At 29.7% G+C, this 18,933-nt stretch overlaps 1 protein-coding gene across 5 annotated transcripts; it reads left to right on the top strand.

Moving 5' to 3' along the window:
- Positions 1-562: 562 nt before the first annotated feature.
- On the top strand, positions 563-18,457 carry LOC113515395 (cytochrome b5-related protein-like). 5 transcript variants are annotated; one of them, XM_052893342.1, is made up of 6 exons: positions 563-586; positions 10,295-10,515; positions 13,935-14,344; positions 14,784-14,972; positions 16,029-16,253; positions 17,956-18,457. In XM_052893342.1, exons 2-6 carry the CDS (start codon positions 10,300-10,302, stop codon positions 18,290-18,292), a joined length of 1,377 nt encoding a protein of 458 aa, XP_052749302.1. In that variant the 5' UTR covers positions 563-586; positions 10,295-10,299; the 3' UTR covers positions 18,293-18,457. The 5 variants fall into 5 exon arrangements, with proteins under 5 accessions (XP_052749302.1, XP_026755386.1, XP_026755384.2 ...); XM_026899585.3 differs by lacking the exon at positions 563-586 and adding an exon at positions 4,716-4,809; XM_026899583.3 differs by lacking the exon at positions 563-586 and adding an exon at positions 5,493-5,715.
- The last annotated feature ends 476 nt before the right edge of the window (positions 18,458-18,933 follow it).

An 18,933-nucleotide genomic window follows, 5' to 3' on the forward strand; every position in this document is an offset into this window, starting at 1 on the left:
AATATTCTAGATTCGAGTCAAGCAACAAAACTGAATTATCTGAAACAATACGGATTTTATTACTAATTGTCTATAAGTTATATTTGCTCACTATTTTAAATAAAGAGTAAGTTTGTAATATTTTTAACTATCTTTCACTTCTCACATCTATACACCTTACCACACACCACCATTGTATATTTCATTTATTTTCAAAAATATCTTCATATGAACATTCATAATAACGTAACAGAGTAATGCAATATTTACATACAACATAAACTCCCAACCGCAAGAGAGAGAGTATTATAATACGGTAGCCGCAATAAATTTATAGACATATCCGTCTATGGACACAAACTAACAAGGTAGCATTATGCGCCTTATATTGGATAATTTAGAGCACAATATCGCAAAGTAGAACTTGCAATATCTTTACATCAATGTTTCAAAAAGGTCTTACATACGAATTGGCAGAGCAAGCGCTAGCATTCAGTGAAGGAAATAGAAAACAAATTCAATAAAGTGAGGTGGTGTAAATCTCAATTGTAGCGAGCCTTCATCAAGATACCGTGGAAATGGGGATTTAGCAAACAGTGTAAATAAGGTGTGAATTTGTTGGGAACCCGGGAGTTTTCCATTTTATTGCTTGCAATCACTACGGCCGGGTTAAAGACTTGTATAAAGTGATTTTAAACTTCCTTTTTTCTTTAATTAAACACTCTATAAAGAACCTTAATTAAATACACTTTACATAAAACTAAAAATAAATTAAAAGCACTTTATTTTTTATTTTCTTTTATTTTTGTATCATTAAATACGATTAGATTTAAAAGTAAATTCAAAAATCTCCCATCCAACATAAAAAATAAAAACCTGTAAACAATAAAATATTTGTCCCACTAGTGTTAAAAACAATCATGGCTATGTAATTACGTAGCCATAATTATGTTTCCATTATCTATGTAAAATAGGTTTTACTTAAACAATGCAAATATTCATACTTAGTAACTACTTTTCACTTATATTACATAGTTTTTTGTTTTTACATATGCCATCAATAACTTTACTTACGTCTTTATCATCCTATTTTTTATAGGATAGTTTGTAATTAAGTATCTACCTATATATGATACAACTCATATGACACTTCTATAATATACTATAATTAAATTATATTATACAAAAAACCCGACTTCAATTGTAACAAAACCAGTTATTGTGATTATAAATTAAATTACTAAATCTATTTTGATAAAATTTCTATACGGCCAATCTGTAAATATATTTTTTCATCTTTTAAAAAAAAACAATTTTCCAAATCGGTTTACAATTGGCAGAGTTATGTGATAACAAACATAAAACAAAAATACAAAGGAATTTAGAACTTACTTCTTTTTGAAGTCTATTGATTATAAGAAATAAGTCAACTGCGAGTTCAACTCACACACACAAAGTTTCAAATATAATACTTAATCAGAAAATAGACTTTTGTTTTCCTTACATGAAAATTTATTTCAATATGTTCGTACAAATACTGACAAGAGGTTTAATTTACTCATGAATTTAAAACCAACTAATTAAAGTCTACCTCGTTTTCCCCGAAATTTTCCTAATATATAAAATTGTAAGCAGCGAACACTCGCGCCAAGAGAACAAATTTCAATAATTTTGCTTACAATTTATTATAAATACATAATGTAAGGTATAGGCTTATTTTCTCTACGATGTTATTATGATGTAAATATACACGCAGTATTCATCTCCTCCTATCTCCATGGGAATTCTAAAAACCTTATTATGTTCACGTTACGTGAGTAAACTTTGTGTAAAGAACATATATGATATTTTGTCCAGTCATTGTACAGTATCTTAAAAAAAATTGAAAACAATTTGAGGTATATAGGAAAAATAGAATTGAATCAGTAATTTGTTTCTTAGCACAAAAATGTTTCATATATATTTTTTTTTTCACTTGTTATGCTAATGATACTACGTCACATACTATACATTTAAAAATATTAATAAATCAAAATTCAAGTATACAGACTAACAACTTAACCTTTCAAGTTCATTATATACAGTTGGTTCTAAAAATTTTATTATTAGTCAATATATTTCAAAAGTTCTATATGTATAAGATAAAATAAGAACAAATTTCAAAGATATAACATAATCATCATATCAGCCTTTAACTGTCCACTGCTGAATATAAGCCTCCCCCTAGGGGGATTTTGCCAGTAGTTGCCATGCTTGGCAGGCGGATTGGCAACCGCTTTGGAAATGTTTTAAGAGGTACACAGCTGTCCATCCCTCGCCCATTAATAATGCTTTCGTATAATTAGAGGAATACTACCTGTATCTAAATATCTATATATTTAAAATGTTCGTCCTAATAATTTGTTTGATTAATCTATTATCGCACAGGATAAACTTACTTATGTACTTAAAGTTTTGAAGATAGGAAATCCCTTCCTCCTAGAAAGGATTTTCTTAAATTCATTCTTAGAGAGAAAACAGATTTTACGATGATGAAACCGCGATAAATAGCTAGTATAGTACGATTTCATTCTCGAATCTTATTAGAAAATGTTTCCTTGTTACCCGCAATTGCAAAACCCTACAAAGACTTAAAGAGAAACATTGGAAAATATTCAAGGAAGGTAGTACTGGCAAAGGGAAAATATTACGTATTTCGTACTGAAAACGTCCGAGACTTGTAACCTCTGAGGGTTTTAGCTTATTGAGTACCCGCCTGATTCTCTAAACCTTATTTGAATTGTAAATAATGTAATTGAATTGGGATCACTGAATAAGGTAATCATTATTATTTGTATTCTTTTTTACTAAAAGATAATTTATAAATTACCAAAATACATTTAAAGTTATATCATATTTTATTTGTTACATTACGAGTATATCGACCATTAACTGTTCACTGCTAGACATAGGCTTCCCCCATAAGGAAGGTGTTGCCAGTAGTTACCATACTTAGCAGACAGGTTGAAAACCGCAATTAGGCTTTGGTTATATTTTAATTTAGTAACCTCTTACGACTGTCACGAGGCTGAAATAGGTGGCCTATTCTATACTGGGACAACATAGCAATTTTATACTTTAACAATAAATATAAATTAAAACAGTAAAGGTTTCTACGTAAAAAGAAATAGCTGGAAACTTTAATATAATTTACATTGTTAACAATCTCACTTCTTATTTTAAATTTAAAAATATGGTGTATATATAGATGACGATGAAATATTACATAAACACGAATATAATTTTTACTAAATATAATATACTCTAAAACATGTAATCGTGTAACGAATCAATATTTTGCTCCGTAAAGAAAAAGGGCTGCCTCAATGACTACAAAATTATTATAGAAGATATACGGGTACAAACTCTATCAATTGCAAAAAAAGATTATTAAAATTGAGCCAAAATTGATGCGTTAATCATATACAAATAACATTAAAAAGATACAGACGAATATATAGTATTTTTTAAGGGTCACAAACAAAATATATACTTTTATTCAATATAATTTGGAAAATAAAACATTTTACGTTCCATTAGCTTATGAGTGTCATACTCTTGATGGATCACGCCATCTGTTATCGGGTAATGATAATAGTTCTTTCTATATTGGCAAAGACATAAAGTTCTTCGAAGATTGCTGTTATCTACGACTTCGACGGATTTTAAGCTATTTCACCGGCAAAGTAATCTTTTTAATTGGCTTTCCCATTTATTTTATTAGTTAATTATAACTTTGGGAAAGAACGTGACGGATCAAACGTCCATCATAAAGCAAAGAGTCATTAAAATACTTTAAACTGGGAGAAAGAAATTATTAACTATGGGGTCTAACAGCCCCATTGCTGGCAATATATCCTGTCAAGTTGATTTCTTTGCGGTTCCATTTGGAAATCAACATGATTAAATCTTAATAAATTCATCATAGTAGTTAACTGACCTGCATTCGTCATGCTTCACTGGTGTCTCGTCAATGTGTACCAGCGGTGTTCACAAGCGGGGCTACCATTTCATTGTCATAGATTAAAATAAACACTTTAACCATAACCACGGAATAAGTTAATTAAATTATTCAATTAAGTGGCGTATACTAGATAAACAAAATAATGGCTTTTAGCCACAACAGAATATCAATCAGTATTTTGCTTTTTTTAAAGGAAAGCAATAAACTGAGTAATGACCATTATGTGTTACTATAGCACACGCGTGAAAAGAAAATTATGTTTAATATACAGTGGTACCCTGCACTTTGGTTGTTTTGTTAAGAGAGGGACTGGCTGAAAACCAGCGCTGTACAGCTGTTCACTATGCGCTGGGACACTCACAGCATCAGCTGAGCCGGTTCCTTTTGCCGGGTGTAGGACACTTTTTGTATATGTTATTTATATTTTATATTGTAAGTTTACTGGCAATAAATATTTCTATTCTATTCTATACAACTTTTTTTAAATACTTTTTTTTGTATATGTATTCTTTTATCTCTTTTTGTGATTCTGTCTGTTGTTATTAGTGTGTTGTAAATTAAATAAATTATATACCTATCTATATATCTACCTAATGCCAATAGACTAGGAAGTATAAGTAATATTACTACTATTTTATAGTAATGTAACATTTTACTATTCCATGTCTATAGATATTAATTTTTCACAAGTTTATATAATTAACGGTACCTCTTGTAGATTCTTTCAAGGTTTAAACGCGTACATTGGAGATGAACAAAGACAATTTAAATGAATCTCCGACTATCGTGATTACAGTTTGGAATTACCTCGGTGTCTGTCTGTTAATGTAAGTTTAATGACTTGTAAAGACTATTGTACCTACCTAAATAATTACAAATTTTTGTTCTTAACATCAAAGGCAAGTTAAAAATCAAATATTAAAGATTCGTAAAAATGCAAATACACGTGAAAATTCTTTTAAGCCTTAAAGAATTATCATGAATTTTATTAAACTATTAATATACCATTATTTTCTTTTTTTTGGTACTTTTAAGGAACTTCCAAAAGTAAGACATTCTCAATTCGTCTGAATTTTTTTAAATATATTTTTAATTTACGTACGAAATTATAATTATTTTAATCTTATAAAAACTTCTAATAATGTTTATTCAACACTTACAATTTGATTATTTTTTTGTTTGTAAAGGATAACCTCAAAAACTACTCAACCGATTTTTAAAATTCTTTTACCTATAGATCACTACATTTTTATCAGCGAGTAACATAAGCTATATTTATTTTCGAAAATTTAATCAAAGTTCAATGCGAGATTGCTAATTCATTATAAAAAAATATTGAAAGTCACATCACAATTGACGAAGAAGATAAGTTTTATCAAATTACACTGGCTCTCATACTGAAAAATACTAAGTACACAACAATTCCACTAGTCTGCACCCATTGAATACAAAGGTCATAGCGTAAATGTAAGTGAGCAGTACGATGTTAGTAAAATAGAAATAATTATACTTTAATTGGATTCGAATGCTATGCTATCAAATTCAACAGAAAGAACGCGCGCGCAATCAGTATAAAACAAGACCGGTGCAGGGGCGCTCGCGCATATTCGGGTGTATTTGTGTATGTTTTAATCAATATTTGTTATCTGTATGTGTTAATCAATATCATTGCACTGGAATCTACATCAATATATCACCTATAAACAAGGGTGTTCCCTTATACAACAAAAAAGGTTAGTACATAATCAATAACTTTAAGTTTTTTATTATATTTGGCATCTTTAGTAGCATCAACAGCAACAAACATAACATGTTTTTTTTAATAAATAATATAAAATAAACAAAATCTAATAGCATACAATAATACATATTAAGTAATATTTATTTTAAGTGTATGTTTATTTTGTGTACTAATCTTTTGATAAAAAAATATAATTAAAAAAATATTTATTAACTAAATATTCAGAGTAAAAAAAAGATTAGGTTTACATTTTAATAATGTAATCATGTTTTGTTAAACTGTTTAATCTAAATTAACAATTGAATGCAATCATAGCATTTAACTATATAAAGAAGCTATTGATTAGTTATTAGTTCATTAACCTGCGTTATGTTTCATTGATAATTATTTATACATCACAAGTTTAAATGAAATAATATTTACAAATCTAACTGCTGAGCCGCGACTTTGTTTTTATTACAAAATATGTGCATTTTCGGAATAATTATAAATCAAACAACAATTTGCAGGATTACCATATAATTAACCTGTATCTACGGATACGTAAAGAATAAAAATTTTATCCAGTAGTTTTATGTACATTTATAGCAAAACTTCATATATGCTACAAGAAGTATGCACATTAACTTTATTCATCTATATTCCATGTTTCGTTTCTTCCTTACACCCCGTATTCTTTCTTTCTTTTTTACCGGGAATAGCATTCAAGCTAAAGACCTATAGACATGAACAACACCATTGACATCATAAATTATGATGTATAGCGGTGACGGCACCTCTTTATTCGTGTTGTACCTATGTATTTTTCTAATATTTCTGCTGTATCATTTTGTTGGTCGTGGCAAAATTAGATGTAAGTATACAAAGAATATTACCATATGATCCCGACATAGAATGGGCCACACCTTTCTTTCCCGTGGGTGTCGTAAAAGGCAACTAAGCAAACTTAATGGTCGAGAAATGGGCAGCAGCGTCTCTCTTAAAACATCACTAAAGGCTGACAATGCCCCCTTTATAAGGAAAGTCCCATGTCTTCATCAGTGAAGAGTTAACGGATGATATGAGTATGATGATATACGGAATAACTTCGTTTAACTATATAGCTACTAATAAATAACAAGTTAAAAAGACAAAGTCAAGGATGCATTCAAAAAGTTAGCCTTTTTTTGTTGAACGTATTTTAAATACAACCTACTTAACCTTGCAAATATTCACACATGCATGGTGGATGTCATGGAAAAGAACCAAAAGAAATAATAACAAATATATTTGATAATCATTTTAGATATATTAGGTATAATTTTCATGTGTTATGTTGTCCAGTATTAATGTTTTATTCGTGTTGTAACTGTAACACCTGTTATTTTTCTGTTTCTTTAATTAGCTATTTTTTTGTCTCCTCTTATCCACAATTTCTATTAAACATTCAAAGGTTCACTGGAAGAAATTCTTTTTATACGATGAGTTGTACTTATTATTTTCTTAAGAAATATATATATACTATAAAACTTTACTGTACAATAAAGTATTACAAACAAATACCTATACAATTATGAACATCGCCCACATAATATTTCCTGTAATCAAGAAGGTAATAAGAGCATGTTATTAACAATTTTGCTTATTAATCCTCAATCAAGAATACCTTGAGTTACAAGCAAACAGTCAACGATGACTCATAAACGTAATGCAGAATATCTGTACATTAGATTAAAAAGCACTAGCGTTTACCCACAACTTCGTCCGCATGATCGGGATATGTCGTAGTTTATCCTCCTCTATCCTATATAATACGTATATACCAGATATCATGATGATTGGTTGAGATATTAAAGCATTAAAGAGAACAAACAAACTCACTTTCAAATTCATAATATTAATTAATAAAAAAGACAGTAAGGACAAGAATATAAAATATAATCTAAGGTACGAATCCTACAATTTTTTTATACTTCTATGATGGCAAACAAATATACGGCCCATCTGGTGGTAAACGGAATTAACAATACTGCATCGTCAAGAATGTAAAAATTAATTACTATTTAAATTACACATAGTAATTTGATGATAATGACTACTTTCCTACTTACCTAAGCGTATCGTCTATAGTCATAAATAATTGCCCCGCTATTATCATTTATTGAAGTCGTTAAGTTGGAATTTCATACAACTAATTTTGTTATAATATTTAGATTGAATCATTCCAGTTTTCATAAGTCTATTTGACATCATTCGATCAATTTTATAACAAAATTTGGTTATTTCTAAAAAAATTAAGTCATCTACATAAAAAAGTATATGTTTTGCTCCTTATAACACTTTCTTACATTAAAATATACGTATAAAACAAAACCAGTTTTGTAGTAACTGTCGAAACAACTGTGAATTCGGTCGTGACTTCTCTGTCTTATCCATAATTGAAAGATGATACGAATGTTATAATAAAAAAGTTAAATTTTAATCAACAAACTTTTAAGTAGTAACAGTGTACTCAGTTTTTCAATGAAGTAATTAATTTATTAAGATTGTGGCAAGCAGGCTAACAGATAGTATGTTTAATATTTATTAATTTAAAAAAAAACGGGTACTAGTTACACATTATTAACGGCTCATCGTCGACAATGTACATGTACACACTTATATTGTTTCTTTGAAACTTATTATTTTAAAGATTTTTAGTGGTAAAGTTTTTATCATATATCGGCGCAAGCGTTATTATCGATAGCTGTGAACGAGGAAAAATTAACTTGGTAGTACCTTTACAAAATGTTTTCATAAACGCAAATGATTTTCTATTAAATAATAATGTTAATTCACGATAAACATAAATTAAATGGTTGTAGTTTTTTTTTTTGCTGCAAACAAATTAAGAGTCTCATTCGACTATTATTTCTGTTTAAATGAATTAAATATGTATTCCCTTTTTAGACTTCTCATTTGACTATTATCAAATAATAGTCAAATGAGAAGTCTAAAAGACTTCTCATTTGACTATTATCTCTATTTAAATGAATTAAATAAGAGACTGTAATTCTTTTGCTACAAACAGAAATATTTAGTATTTGAATGTTAAATATCAATGTTTTATAATGTAAAAGAAAAATAAGGTATTATTGAAGAAGGTATTATTCAAGAACGCATTATTGAATTGGCAATTGCACAATGTAAAGTACATTATGATTATAAATAAGTTAATTTATAATACTTAGTTATTTATAGAAAGTTGTAATAAAATAAACAGAATAAATAAATAAAGTTGTGAAACTATGAGCGATTCCACGAGCGCGCATTTGAATTCATTGCAAAACTAGCGCCCTCTATTTTTACCGAAAACAGCATTCGTGCACTTGAACATAGTTATAATGGACCGAAGGACCCGGGTTCTCCTTCTCCGGGTCCGGAGAATCTTCGGGAGAGTCGAGACACCCCGACCCACCTGCGAGATACTTCTTATGCTCATTTTTACTATATATTTTTACACCACGCCGGCATACACAGACCACCAGTGTATCATACCACACACAGATCACCAGTATATCTGAAGAACCCAGCGACCCGGAGGTCGTCGCCTCCATAGTTAAAGCCGGGGTAGAGGGGTATACCCCGAGGCCCCTACCTCGCCCACCCACACAACATCTGGCGGGCATGAGAAGCCCTTGTTGATTGATAGTTATAAGAGTAAAAAAATAGTATATTTAGTCCAATAGTGACCGAGACACTGTACAGTACTGATGCCTGAGAGCTATAAATACAAGTGTAATTGGAAAGTAATGAAATAAAATTGTTTAAAGAAGAAAAATATATTTTCTTATAGTTACAAATGAATGAAGGATGAACCAAGACCAAATCAAGTGAGGTCAGGAATAGTGACATCACTATGTCTAAAAATCAGGCATACATTCACCCCGCTTATTCGTTATATATCATTTGTGTAAAGTCAATTATAATTACTTCTTACTTAATATATGCCTAATAATATACACTATTACGTGTAATCATTATACAATTTCAACAATAAATTGACAATAAAAAAAGCGAACGAACTGTGAACATCTTTAAAAATAGCCTAAATGGCAAAACAACCTATTTTTATTTTTTAAATAAGGAAAATGCCTTTTTTCTTTTTATACCTATTCTGGCCTTAGGCACGAATATCTGGATTTTCCGCCACATAGATCCAGCCATTTATTTATTATCTCCGTCCAGCTTCGCACGGTTAGATAAGATTTTTAAAAATAATATATGGCTTACGTTACTCGCTGATTATATAACTTTCTATAACTGAAAGAATTTTTAAAAACGATTGAGTTCTTTTTGAGTTTATCCATATAAACAAACAAATTAACAGTATTTTCGATGATATTTTTCTTTTTCTGTGTTTCCTTCATTTGTATTAGACATTTGTGCAAAGTTTATTGTCTGATAAATTATTATTTGTGTAATTATCATATGTGTTATTATAGCTATCTATTTGCCTTAAATAAATAAATAATAAAATCTATAGATATCTCCGATGGATTCTTCTTTTTTATTTTGCTCTTTTTAATAGTAATTGTAATTTTGATTTTCAGAAACAATGGCTCCAGATACTGAAAGATATCAATCGAGTTTTCCTCAATTAAGATATCCTCCATTAAGGAACGAAAATCCAAAAATATCACGACGATGGTTAAAAGGCAAACAAATGCACGATGGCGCTGAAGATCTATGGAGGATTTACGACAATCTTTATGATTTAACTAACTTTATTGAAAAACATCCTGGTGGATCCCAATGGATATCATTTACGAAGGTACGTTTCTAATTCATGTTTTTCTTGCAAGTCGATTGCAAGATAGAAAATTAATTACTGCATTTTTTTTAATGGGTGGTAATGGTATGGTAACCCTGTCTGCGCTATGGGTATACACTGGCGGGGCACCAGTGATCGATGACTGATGAGAATGAAAGCAGGTCAGTTAACCCATCCTGACGAATTCAACTAGAATTAGCCACGATGGTTTCCAGGGGGAACTACGTGGAGGTCAACCTGACAGGGTATATTGCTAGTAATGGGGCTATTTGAACCTATTACTAACAATCCCTTTCTCCCCTGCATTTTATTTAGAGTCCATTAACTTCTGCAACTAACTACTGAGCCATAATATATGGTTCTTCACAGATACAGTTCAGTTACAATCCAAAGGGAATTCACGTCTATACTTATCTCCTATCTATGCTATAAGTGTCTTGGATCTGAAGTTTGTTATGTGATTTCATTATCGGATATAGCAATTGATACTTAGGTAGAAAATTCTCAAATAAATCTAGGGTCATATATAAAATAAAGTTTACTATTTTTTTTATAGAACTTAGAATGGCAAACAAGCTGACGGCCCACCTGATGGAAAGTGGTGACCGTCGCCTATAGACATGAGCAGTATCATGGACATAACAGAGTATACTGTTTCGCCCATGATACTCCCCATGCGTTGCCATTCCTCAGGACTCAGGTGTTATTCCTCTGTACCCAGTAAATTCACTAAAATATGAATACATTGTGGCAGAACAAATAAACTTACCAGCTTATCGGAGATTAATTTGGCTTATAAAGAATGATATTTGTGTAATGATGAAGTAAGAATACAATATATCACTCCTTTTGTATCTTTAGGAGGTCATTAGAAGAGATTTGAGGAACAAAGCATGCAAGCAAACGTGATAATATCCACATCTTATAAAAAGTGCCCACTCAACTGGGATGCTAACAAGTTGTTATAATGAATGGTGTTTTGAATAATTGGAAGTTTACATTATTACATAAAGTCGTTCAAGTTAGTTACATATATATGAGTACAATACGAGCTGGATCCACACTATAATACTAGTCCCGGTTCATTCTTGGTCTGATCTCAATCTGGTAAAATATTAATTAATTTAAAAATGTAATAATAATTTTAAATATTGTAAATATATTCAAAATTTTATGGAAACTGTAAAAGTGTATTATTCTGGCCAAAATCAGAAGAGTCAAGCTCCTTAGTCCTAGCGCTTTCAAATTTACTAATCTTTGTAAAATGATGTGCATCCGATGGAAATTTCCAATACTATATTAAAAATAAATTTAATGACACGAAACAGTAAAAACTGTAACGCGAAAAAAATTATGATGATAAATACTTTAGATATTTCTATTTAGACTGACTGTTTCGGATATCTATATAACAAACAAAACACAATCAACTCAATATTTGATAACTCATTATTTGTATGTTACACATCAAGCGCGACGTCTGTAGCATTTAAAGATTCTGTGAAAATTAAATTATTTTGCTTTATTGAACTATTGTCTTTGTCAAATAATTGGCAATTTACTTAGTATTACATTTAATTATATTAATAATATATTTTAAACGTATAGACACCTACAATATACACCTTAATTATAATATCTTATATTTGTGATTCACAGAACGTATTATACCTAAATAAACACATCAAATTTATAATAAAAAACGTACTGAGTTTTAAAAGTTATAAGAATTTTAGAATTTAAGATTGCTTACTTGCTGGTATTTCTAAAGGATCTCTTTGATAAGTTTACTATTTACTTTAAAAGAATAAAAATATGTTTAATTTGTGGATACAAAACCACTCAGAATATAATACGCAACACTCCGCAATGACCTTCAGTTATATTCACTCTACTTTCTCATTGGTACAGTCAAATTTCTCATGGGCCCAAATATTGTGGATAACCTTCAAATAATGTAGAACGAACGTTTATTTTATTCTCGTTATATTACGTTACCTTGTTTTATTGTGAAATAATTATGTCTGGCATTAAATTGTGGGTTGAAATTTTTTTATAAAAAAATATTAATATATATCTGCCATATCAAATAAATTACTTGGCTTCGAGTATATTATTGGTAAACTTCGTATCATCATATCATATCAGCTATTAACTGTCCACTGCTGAACATAAACCTCCTCTAAACAGTCCTAAGCTACTTGTATCCACTAACATCCTGCAATGCATTTGAAATCGTCGCTTCATCTAGTAAGGTGGGGGTCATCTTATACTGCGCTTGTTTATATGAAGTTGCCACTCAAGAACCTTTCTTTAAATTTCCTATACAAAGTGAAAATGTATAGTAATTACAGGCAAATATTATACCTAAGTGTAAGTTGCTCACAACATTTATAAATAGATTATTTTATATGTAACTTAGAAGTGCAATAATATATATATATATATATATATATATATATATATATATATATATATATATATATATATATATATATATATATATATATATATAAAAGTTTGTAAAGTTTTATATATGTTCGTTACTCACACTTAACCAATTATACATATTTTTATATATTAATATTAAAACTAACAAAATAATAATATGAAAGTAAGTCAATAATATCAAAGTAAATAGTAAGGAAAGTACTGAAAATCAAGACTTTCATAATTAAATTTAATAATCATAGTACTGGGTAAGCGTATCGCATCTAAAAAATAGGATGCTAAATATGTTATCCTCTTTCACTTGTTATTACGCGACTTCATATACGAGTATTAGAGAAATAAGGTAAAGTATAGCTCACATATTGAGATACACTAGTTCTTATATTGAGCTAATCCATCATTTAATTAATTACTATACGCGCTATTACTATTCGTATAAAGGTAGAGCCTTTTGGTATCAAAGAGTTTCTAAGCTACCTTCATTATAAAAAAAATCTCTTGTATAGTTTATCACATGACAGCTTTACGTGGCAATTCAATTAATATTTGATATAATTAATATTTGATAGTAGCTGTAACAGTAAAAAAATTTACAGCATTTCGAATTTCTAGCTAGTTTTCGCGAAAAAATCAATGTACAAACTTTTTGGCTCTAACGATTCTACTATAATACCTATAGATTTACTCTTTATTGTACCAGATACAAATAAAGTAAACAATTCAAATGAATGATGATGTAGTTCAAAAGTTTGTATTACTTGTGTAGTTTAATCACTTAGTTTGAATTACGATCTCGGAGATGTAAATCTACCGAGATTAGCATTGAAGTATAATTACAGTCTAGCTACTAATAATTCATAAGTCTTTTCCTTATTTATCTTTGGTAGAAACAATTGAGAATTGTAAATACAAATTTAAAAGTAAGTTATAAAGGTCTACTGCTGTTAAAATATTTGTTTTCTTTACAGGGCACAGATATAACCGAACTATTCGAAACGCACCATCTAAAAGGGTCAGCTGAGAAAATTCTTCCAAAATATTTCATAAGAAAAGTCACAACACCAAGAAATTCTCCATTTACATTCGAAGAGAACGGGTTTTACAAGACATTAAAAGCGAAGGTCATGGAAAAAATTAAGGATATACCTAAAGATGTCAGAAAACAAAGTGATGTTGTGACCGATTTATTACTTGTAGCATGTATAATTTTAAGTCCTTTGAGTTGTTGGGCTTGGTCACAAAGTTACATTCTCGGTGCGTCCTTAACAGTTCTCAGCGGCTTCACATTAAGCGGTTTGATTACTTGTGCTCATAACTACTTTCATCGCGCTGATAGTTGGCGTATGTTCTTATTCAATTTTGGCGGACCATCTTACAAGTAAGTAGTACTCGTATTAACAGTTGATACTTTAATATTAGATTTTTACATATATCTAATTGTTCAACAATATGGCTAAGAGCACATTCAATCATCACACTTTTTATCATCTCTACGGGATTTCCCCTTACACTAAAAATTATGGCCCCGTACATGTTATGGCTCCTTCTTGCTAAGAACTTCTCTAAGAATTTCCCTAAAAGTCCATCATAAGCGTCTTCGAATACAGCATAATAAATTTTCTTTAGAGTCAACAATATGCAAGTGTCGCGTAATATTACGATTGTGATATTCTTCGGTCTTCAATTATCATCAGGCAACTCTTGTTTTTTAATGTCAGCTTTATTTTATAAATTTATCTGGCTATTTTTAATACTTATTTTTATTTTTAATATTCTTTTCTTAATACAAATTTCATTATTAATTTTTAATTTTTCAGGGAATGGCGCATTTCACATGCAATGTCACATCATATGCATACAAATACTCTGCAAGATATAGAATTAACAATGTTGGAACCGTTTCTTAAGTTCATGCCTTACAAAGATAAATCATTCTGGATTCAATTAGGAGCTTTTTACTGGCCACTTATATATCCATTTTCGCAAATAACACTGATGACTGTAGAGTAAGTAGAATTTCAATTAATTTATATAGTTAGTAATTATTAGAAATACTAATTAATAAATATCATATTAAATAATGTTGACTAATACAAAAATAGAAAAAATAGTTAATTTCGATATTCATACGTAAATTCTTAATTAAGGTATCATTTAAATAATCAAATAATGAGTTATATGTACTAATCTTAGTAGCTATGAAAAATGGTAGGAAATGTGTTAATCATAACAAATCAAAATCCATCAGACCCGGAAAAGCTAGGACATCAAGCCCATTACTCTTACCCAGATAAACGGGGCGTCATTTGATTTTTTGGCAGGAACACTACGTTTTCAGGATAAAAATGTGTTTGTGTTGTTCTCATATATTATTTCAGCCTATAGTCTATCTCTGTAGATAAACAGATAGATAGGAAAAGGACACTGTCATGACCCAATATATTACATCCTATTGTTATGAATGGTATGCTATATTTTACATTATCTGTATATCCATTTTTTTTTTCACGCTAGGTCCCTTGTGAGTTGAGCAGAGAGAACCAAGTGCCAATAGCAATCATTCCATATGGAGTTCATCTCTTGTTCCAGTCGTGTTCATAAATTGTCCCATGTTTACACTCTATTTTTTATGTAATGTAAATATAGCTATTAAACGACAAAGTAGCACTACAAGTAGACGACGTTTATACAGTCTTTTTAATTCTGTAAACTCTAGACTCCACTCTCAGATGGTATTACTAGATAGAAATCAATAATTTTTAGATGTCTTTGTACAAAATTGCTTTTATTTTTTTGATCAACTTAGAATGGCAAACAAGTTGACATCCCACTTGATGGAAAGTGGTAACCGTCGCCTATAGATATGATGCCCACGGCATAACAGAGTATACTGTTTCCCCTATGATACTCCCCACGCGTTGCCTTTCCTGAGGACTCAGGTGTTATTACTCTGTACCTTAGTAATATAATTTCTTTTCAACTGATGTTATCTAAATAGTATTAACTTTTAATAGAGGAAAAATCAGTTTTCTTTTAACGCATAAACGTTTGTTTTGTTTCAGATTTCTATCATCTATAAGAAAACTCGATGGTAAATATATACATTGGTCACACATCATACCATTAAGTCTACCGACTTGGATGTGGTTAGCGTCACGGATGCCTTTTACTATAGTTTTACCTGTTTGGGCTGCCACAATGATGATTAGTAGCTTTTACTTCACAGTTTACGGTCTGACAGCTGGACATCATGCCCATACCAACTTTTTTGATGGGGATATACCCAGGTAATAACTATACTCTTTACGTTATATTTTTTTATAATACTTATAGCTCGATATTTGGCAGTATAACGAATATCTACAGAAGCAAGATTACAATTAATGAACAAGATCAACCCGCGAGCTAGGTGAATCTATCGCTTGACCACGCTATGCGTGTTTACTGGCTTCTTTTTTACTTTTCTTTTAAAGATCCCAAGATTTATAAGTTGAAGAAAAACAATAAAATAGGGGATTGTTCCACATTTCTATAATATTAAATAAATAGAAGTTGCCAAACTTAGCTGTACATGATCAAATTACATCTATTGTAAATTAACGTAGCCTTTGGACATTGTGTGTCATATTTATAAGAGTTTCTTAATGTCTCTGTATTTATGTGTTTGTTACGTGATTAGATCATCAGTTTTGAACGTAAATTAATTTAGGTAATTATTTTAATAATAAACTTAGTCAGTTCCGTGTTTATATCATAATATTTTTGTGATGATAGTGTTCCGTTTATCTATCCGGTTTACAAAAAAACATCTAATACCTACCCTGATACCCAATTCTGTGTACGAAATTTAAATATTTTAAATGTTTGTCATAATAATAATAAGATTACTAGTGAATATTAATTTTGTAATTAGTTTTTATATATATAATTAATTTTATTTTGCTTAGAAAAGAGTAATAATATTATCAAAGTCCTCTGACTTCAATAACTTTATTACTAGTTCTGTACTGAAGTAAAAAATAGACAAAGAGCGCGACTATTGTTATTTTTATTTAAATTAATATTACGAAATTTGAGATTATATTAGTTAAAACGTACTTACTATTGTACACCATATTCCCGCAAATTACCCTTTGAAATTTTGTTGAGTTAATGGCACCTCTGAGTACTACGTACATTATAAACTTTGAATTAAATTCATCTCAAAGTTCCTATTTAAAGTCTGCTAATGTATGGGTACTAAACATATGATAAGTACATTTTCTTGTATTGCTGAAAGCTAGGCTGTAAAACTACGTTGCTGAATGCCAAATGTATTTGGAGAAACTTATGCCACAACTTTTACTACTCCACAACTTTAAAAATCTGTTGTTAGCTTCTTATGTCTAGAAAATTATTTAATACTACTAGTATGCGACTTTAACCAGGATAAAAATAGCCTATCTCCTTTTTCATCCCATATGGAATGTGTAACCAAAATTTCAGATTAATTAATTAAGCTATTAAGAGGCTAAAATATAACAAACAATCAAATAAACAGCTAGACAAATAAATTCATTTTCACATTTAGAATATTAGTAAGGATTTTCAATACTTCTGTATTGATGCTTGATTAAGATTGTAATTATTGTGTTAACATGTATTTAATTATATTAATTTGTAATAGAATTGTATATAATTACCTAGTTATAAAGATATATGTAAGTTTTGATAACTTCATAACTAATATAATTGGCATTTAAATTCAACACTCTTTTGTACTACTGATGTCCACTCAAATCTTCTTATGCTACTGTTTTGGGTTGACTGAACGAGATCTTTTTTAGAGATGAATCCTCTTTTGCTCACATTGTATCTAATAATTGTAATATTATTACTGTATTTTTAAGTGCAATAGATAATGTATTTTGTTGTATTTTATTACATAACTGATAAAATTTGTATATACCTTTACAACATATATTAACCATAATTTATTGATTTTTACAGATCCGAAGTTTTGGATTGGGGAATTCATCAACTGGACACTATTATTGATAATGATGATCACACCAGTCATTTTACGTCGCTCACCCGATTCGGCAATCATGCTCTTCACCATTTATTCCCAACATTAGATCACGCAGAACTTGTTTATCTGTACCCAACATTATTTGAACATTGCGAAAAGTTTGGAATAGAAATACGGAGAAATACATTTTATCAAGCACTAATAAGTCATTCTAAACAGCTGTGGAGGAAACAACCTAATAATATGAAGTCTAGAATGAAGGATGTAAATTCTAATGCGGTTCGATTGTTGAATAGTATGGGATCTTTATATTAAATTATCTAAACATGAAGTTTTAAATACAGAGTTGTGTAGCTACCTCATTTCGCTAATTAATAGTTATATATATAAATTATTTTTACATGGAAAATATATTGTGTACAACTAGTCAAAAAACATATGTTTTACATGTCGTCTAATTTAATAAACCAATGAAATAAATACATAGTATCAGAAATTAAATGTACTTATGTCATAAATCATTTACAAAAGATATATGACGTTATATTTAATAAGTTATAACGTCATTTATTATATTTATAAAACTGAACAACTATTCATCATTGAAACTTTCAAGAAAAGATCATATTCCTTATTAAAAGACCAGTAACACACCTGCAATTTCTCTAATGTTGCAAGTGACTATATAATCACTTACCACCAGCTGAGCCGCACGCTCGTTTGCCCCCATGTTTTAAAAAAATTAATCTTCATACAATGTAAAACATTGAATGTGCTTTTCACGCTTAAATAACTTTCCCTTGTAATTAAAAAACACTTATAAATAAAAATGCACTTTAATAAAGGACGCCATGATAGAGAGAAGAGACATGTTACATATACAATGTTTCCAACCTTAGACACACTTATCATAGAATATACTACAATACTCTCCCTTTACAAGTTCAAACGTTGAG

Source organism: Galleria mellonella, unplaced genomic scaffold (genome assembly GCF_026898425.1).
Source record: "Galleria mellonella isolate WM207_F2 unplaced genomic scaffold, CSIRO_AGI_GalMel_v1 utg173, whole genome shotgun sequence".
Taxonomy (NCBI): domain Eukaryota; kingdom Metazoa; phylum Arthropoda; class Insecta; order Lepidoptera; family Pyralidae; genus Galleria; species Galleria mellonella.

Excerpts from the sequence above, each read along its gene's own strand:
- LOC113515395 (XM_026899583.3), top strand. The coding sequence starts at position 5,508 with ATGCTATGCTATCAAATTCAACAGAAAGAACGCGCGCGCAATCAGTAT. Across the intron at positions 5,716-10,294 it reads TCCCTTATACAACAAAAAAG|AAACAATGGCTCCAGATACT; the intron begins GTTAGTACATAA and ends TTTGATTTTCAG. Across the intron at positions 16,254-17,955 it reads TTTGATGGGGATATACCCAG|ATCCGAAGTTTTGGATTGGG; the intron begins GTAATAACTATA and ends TGATTTTTACAG.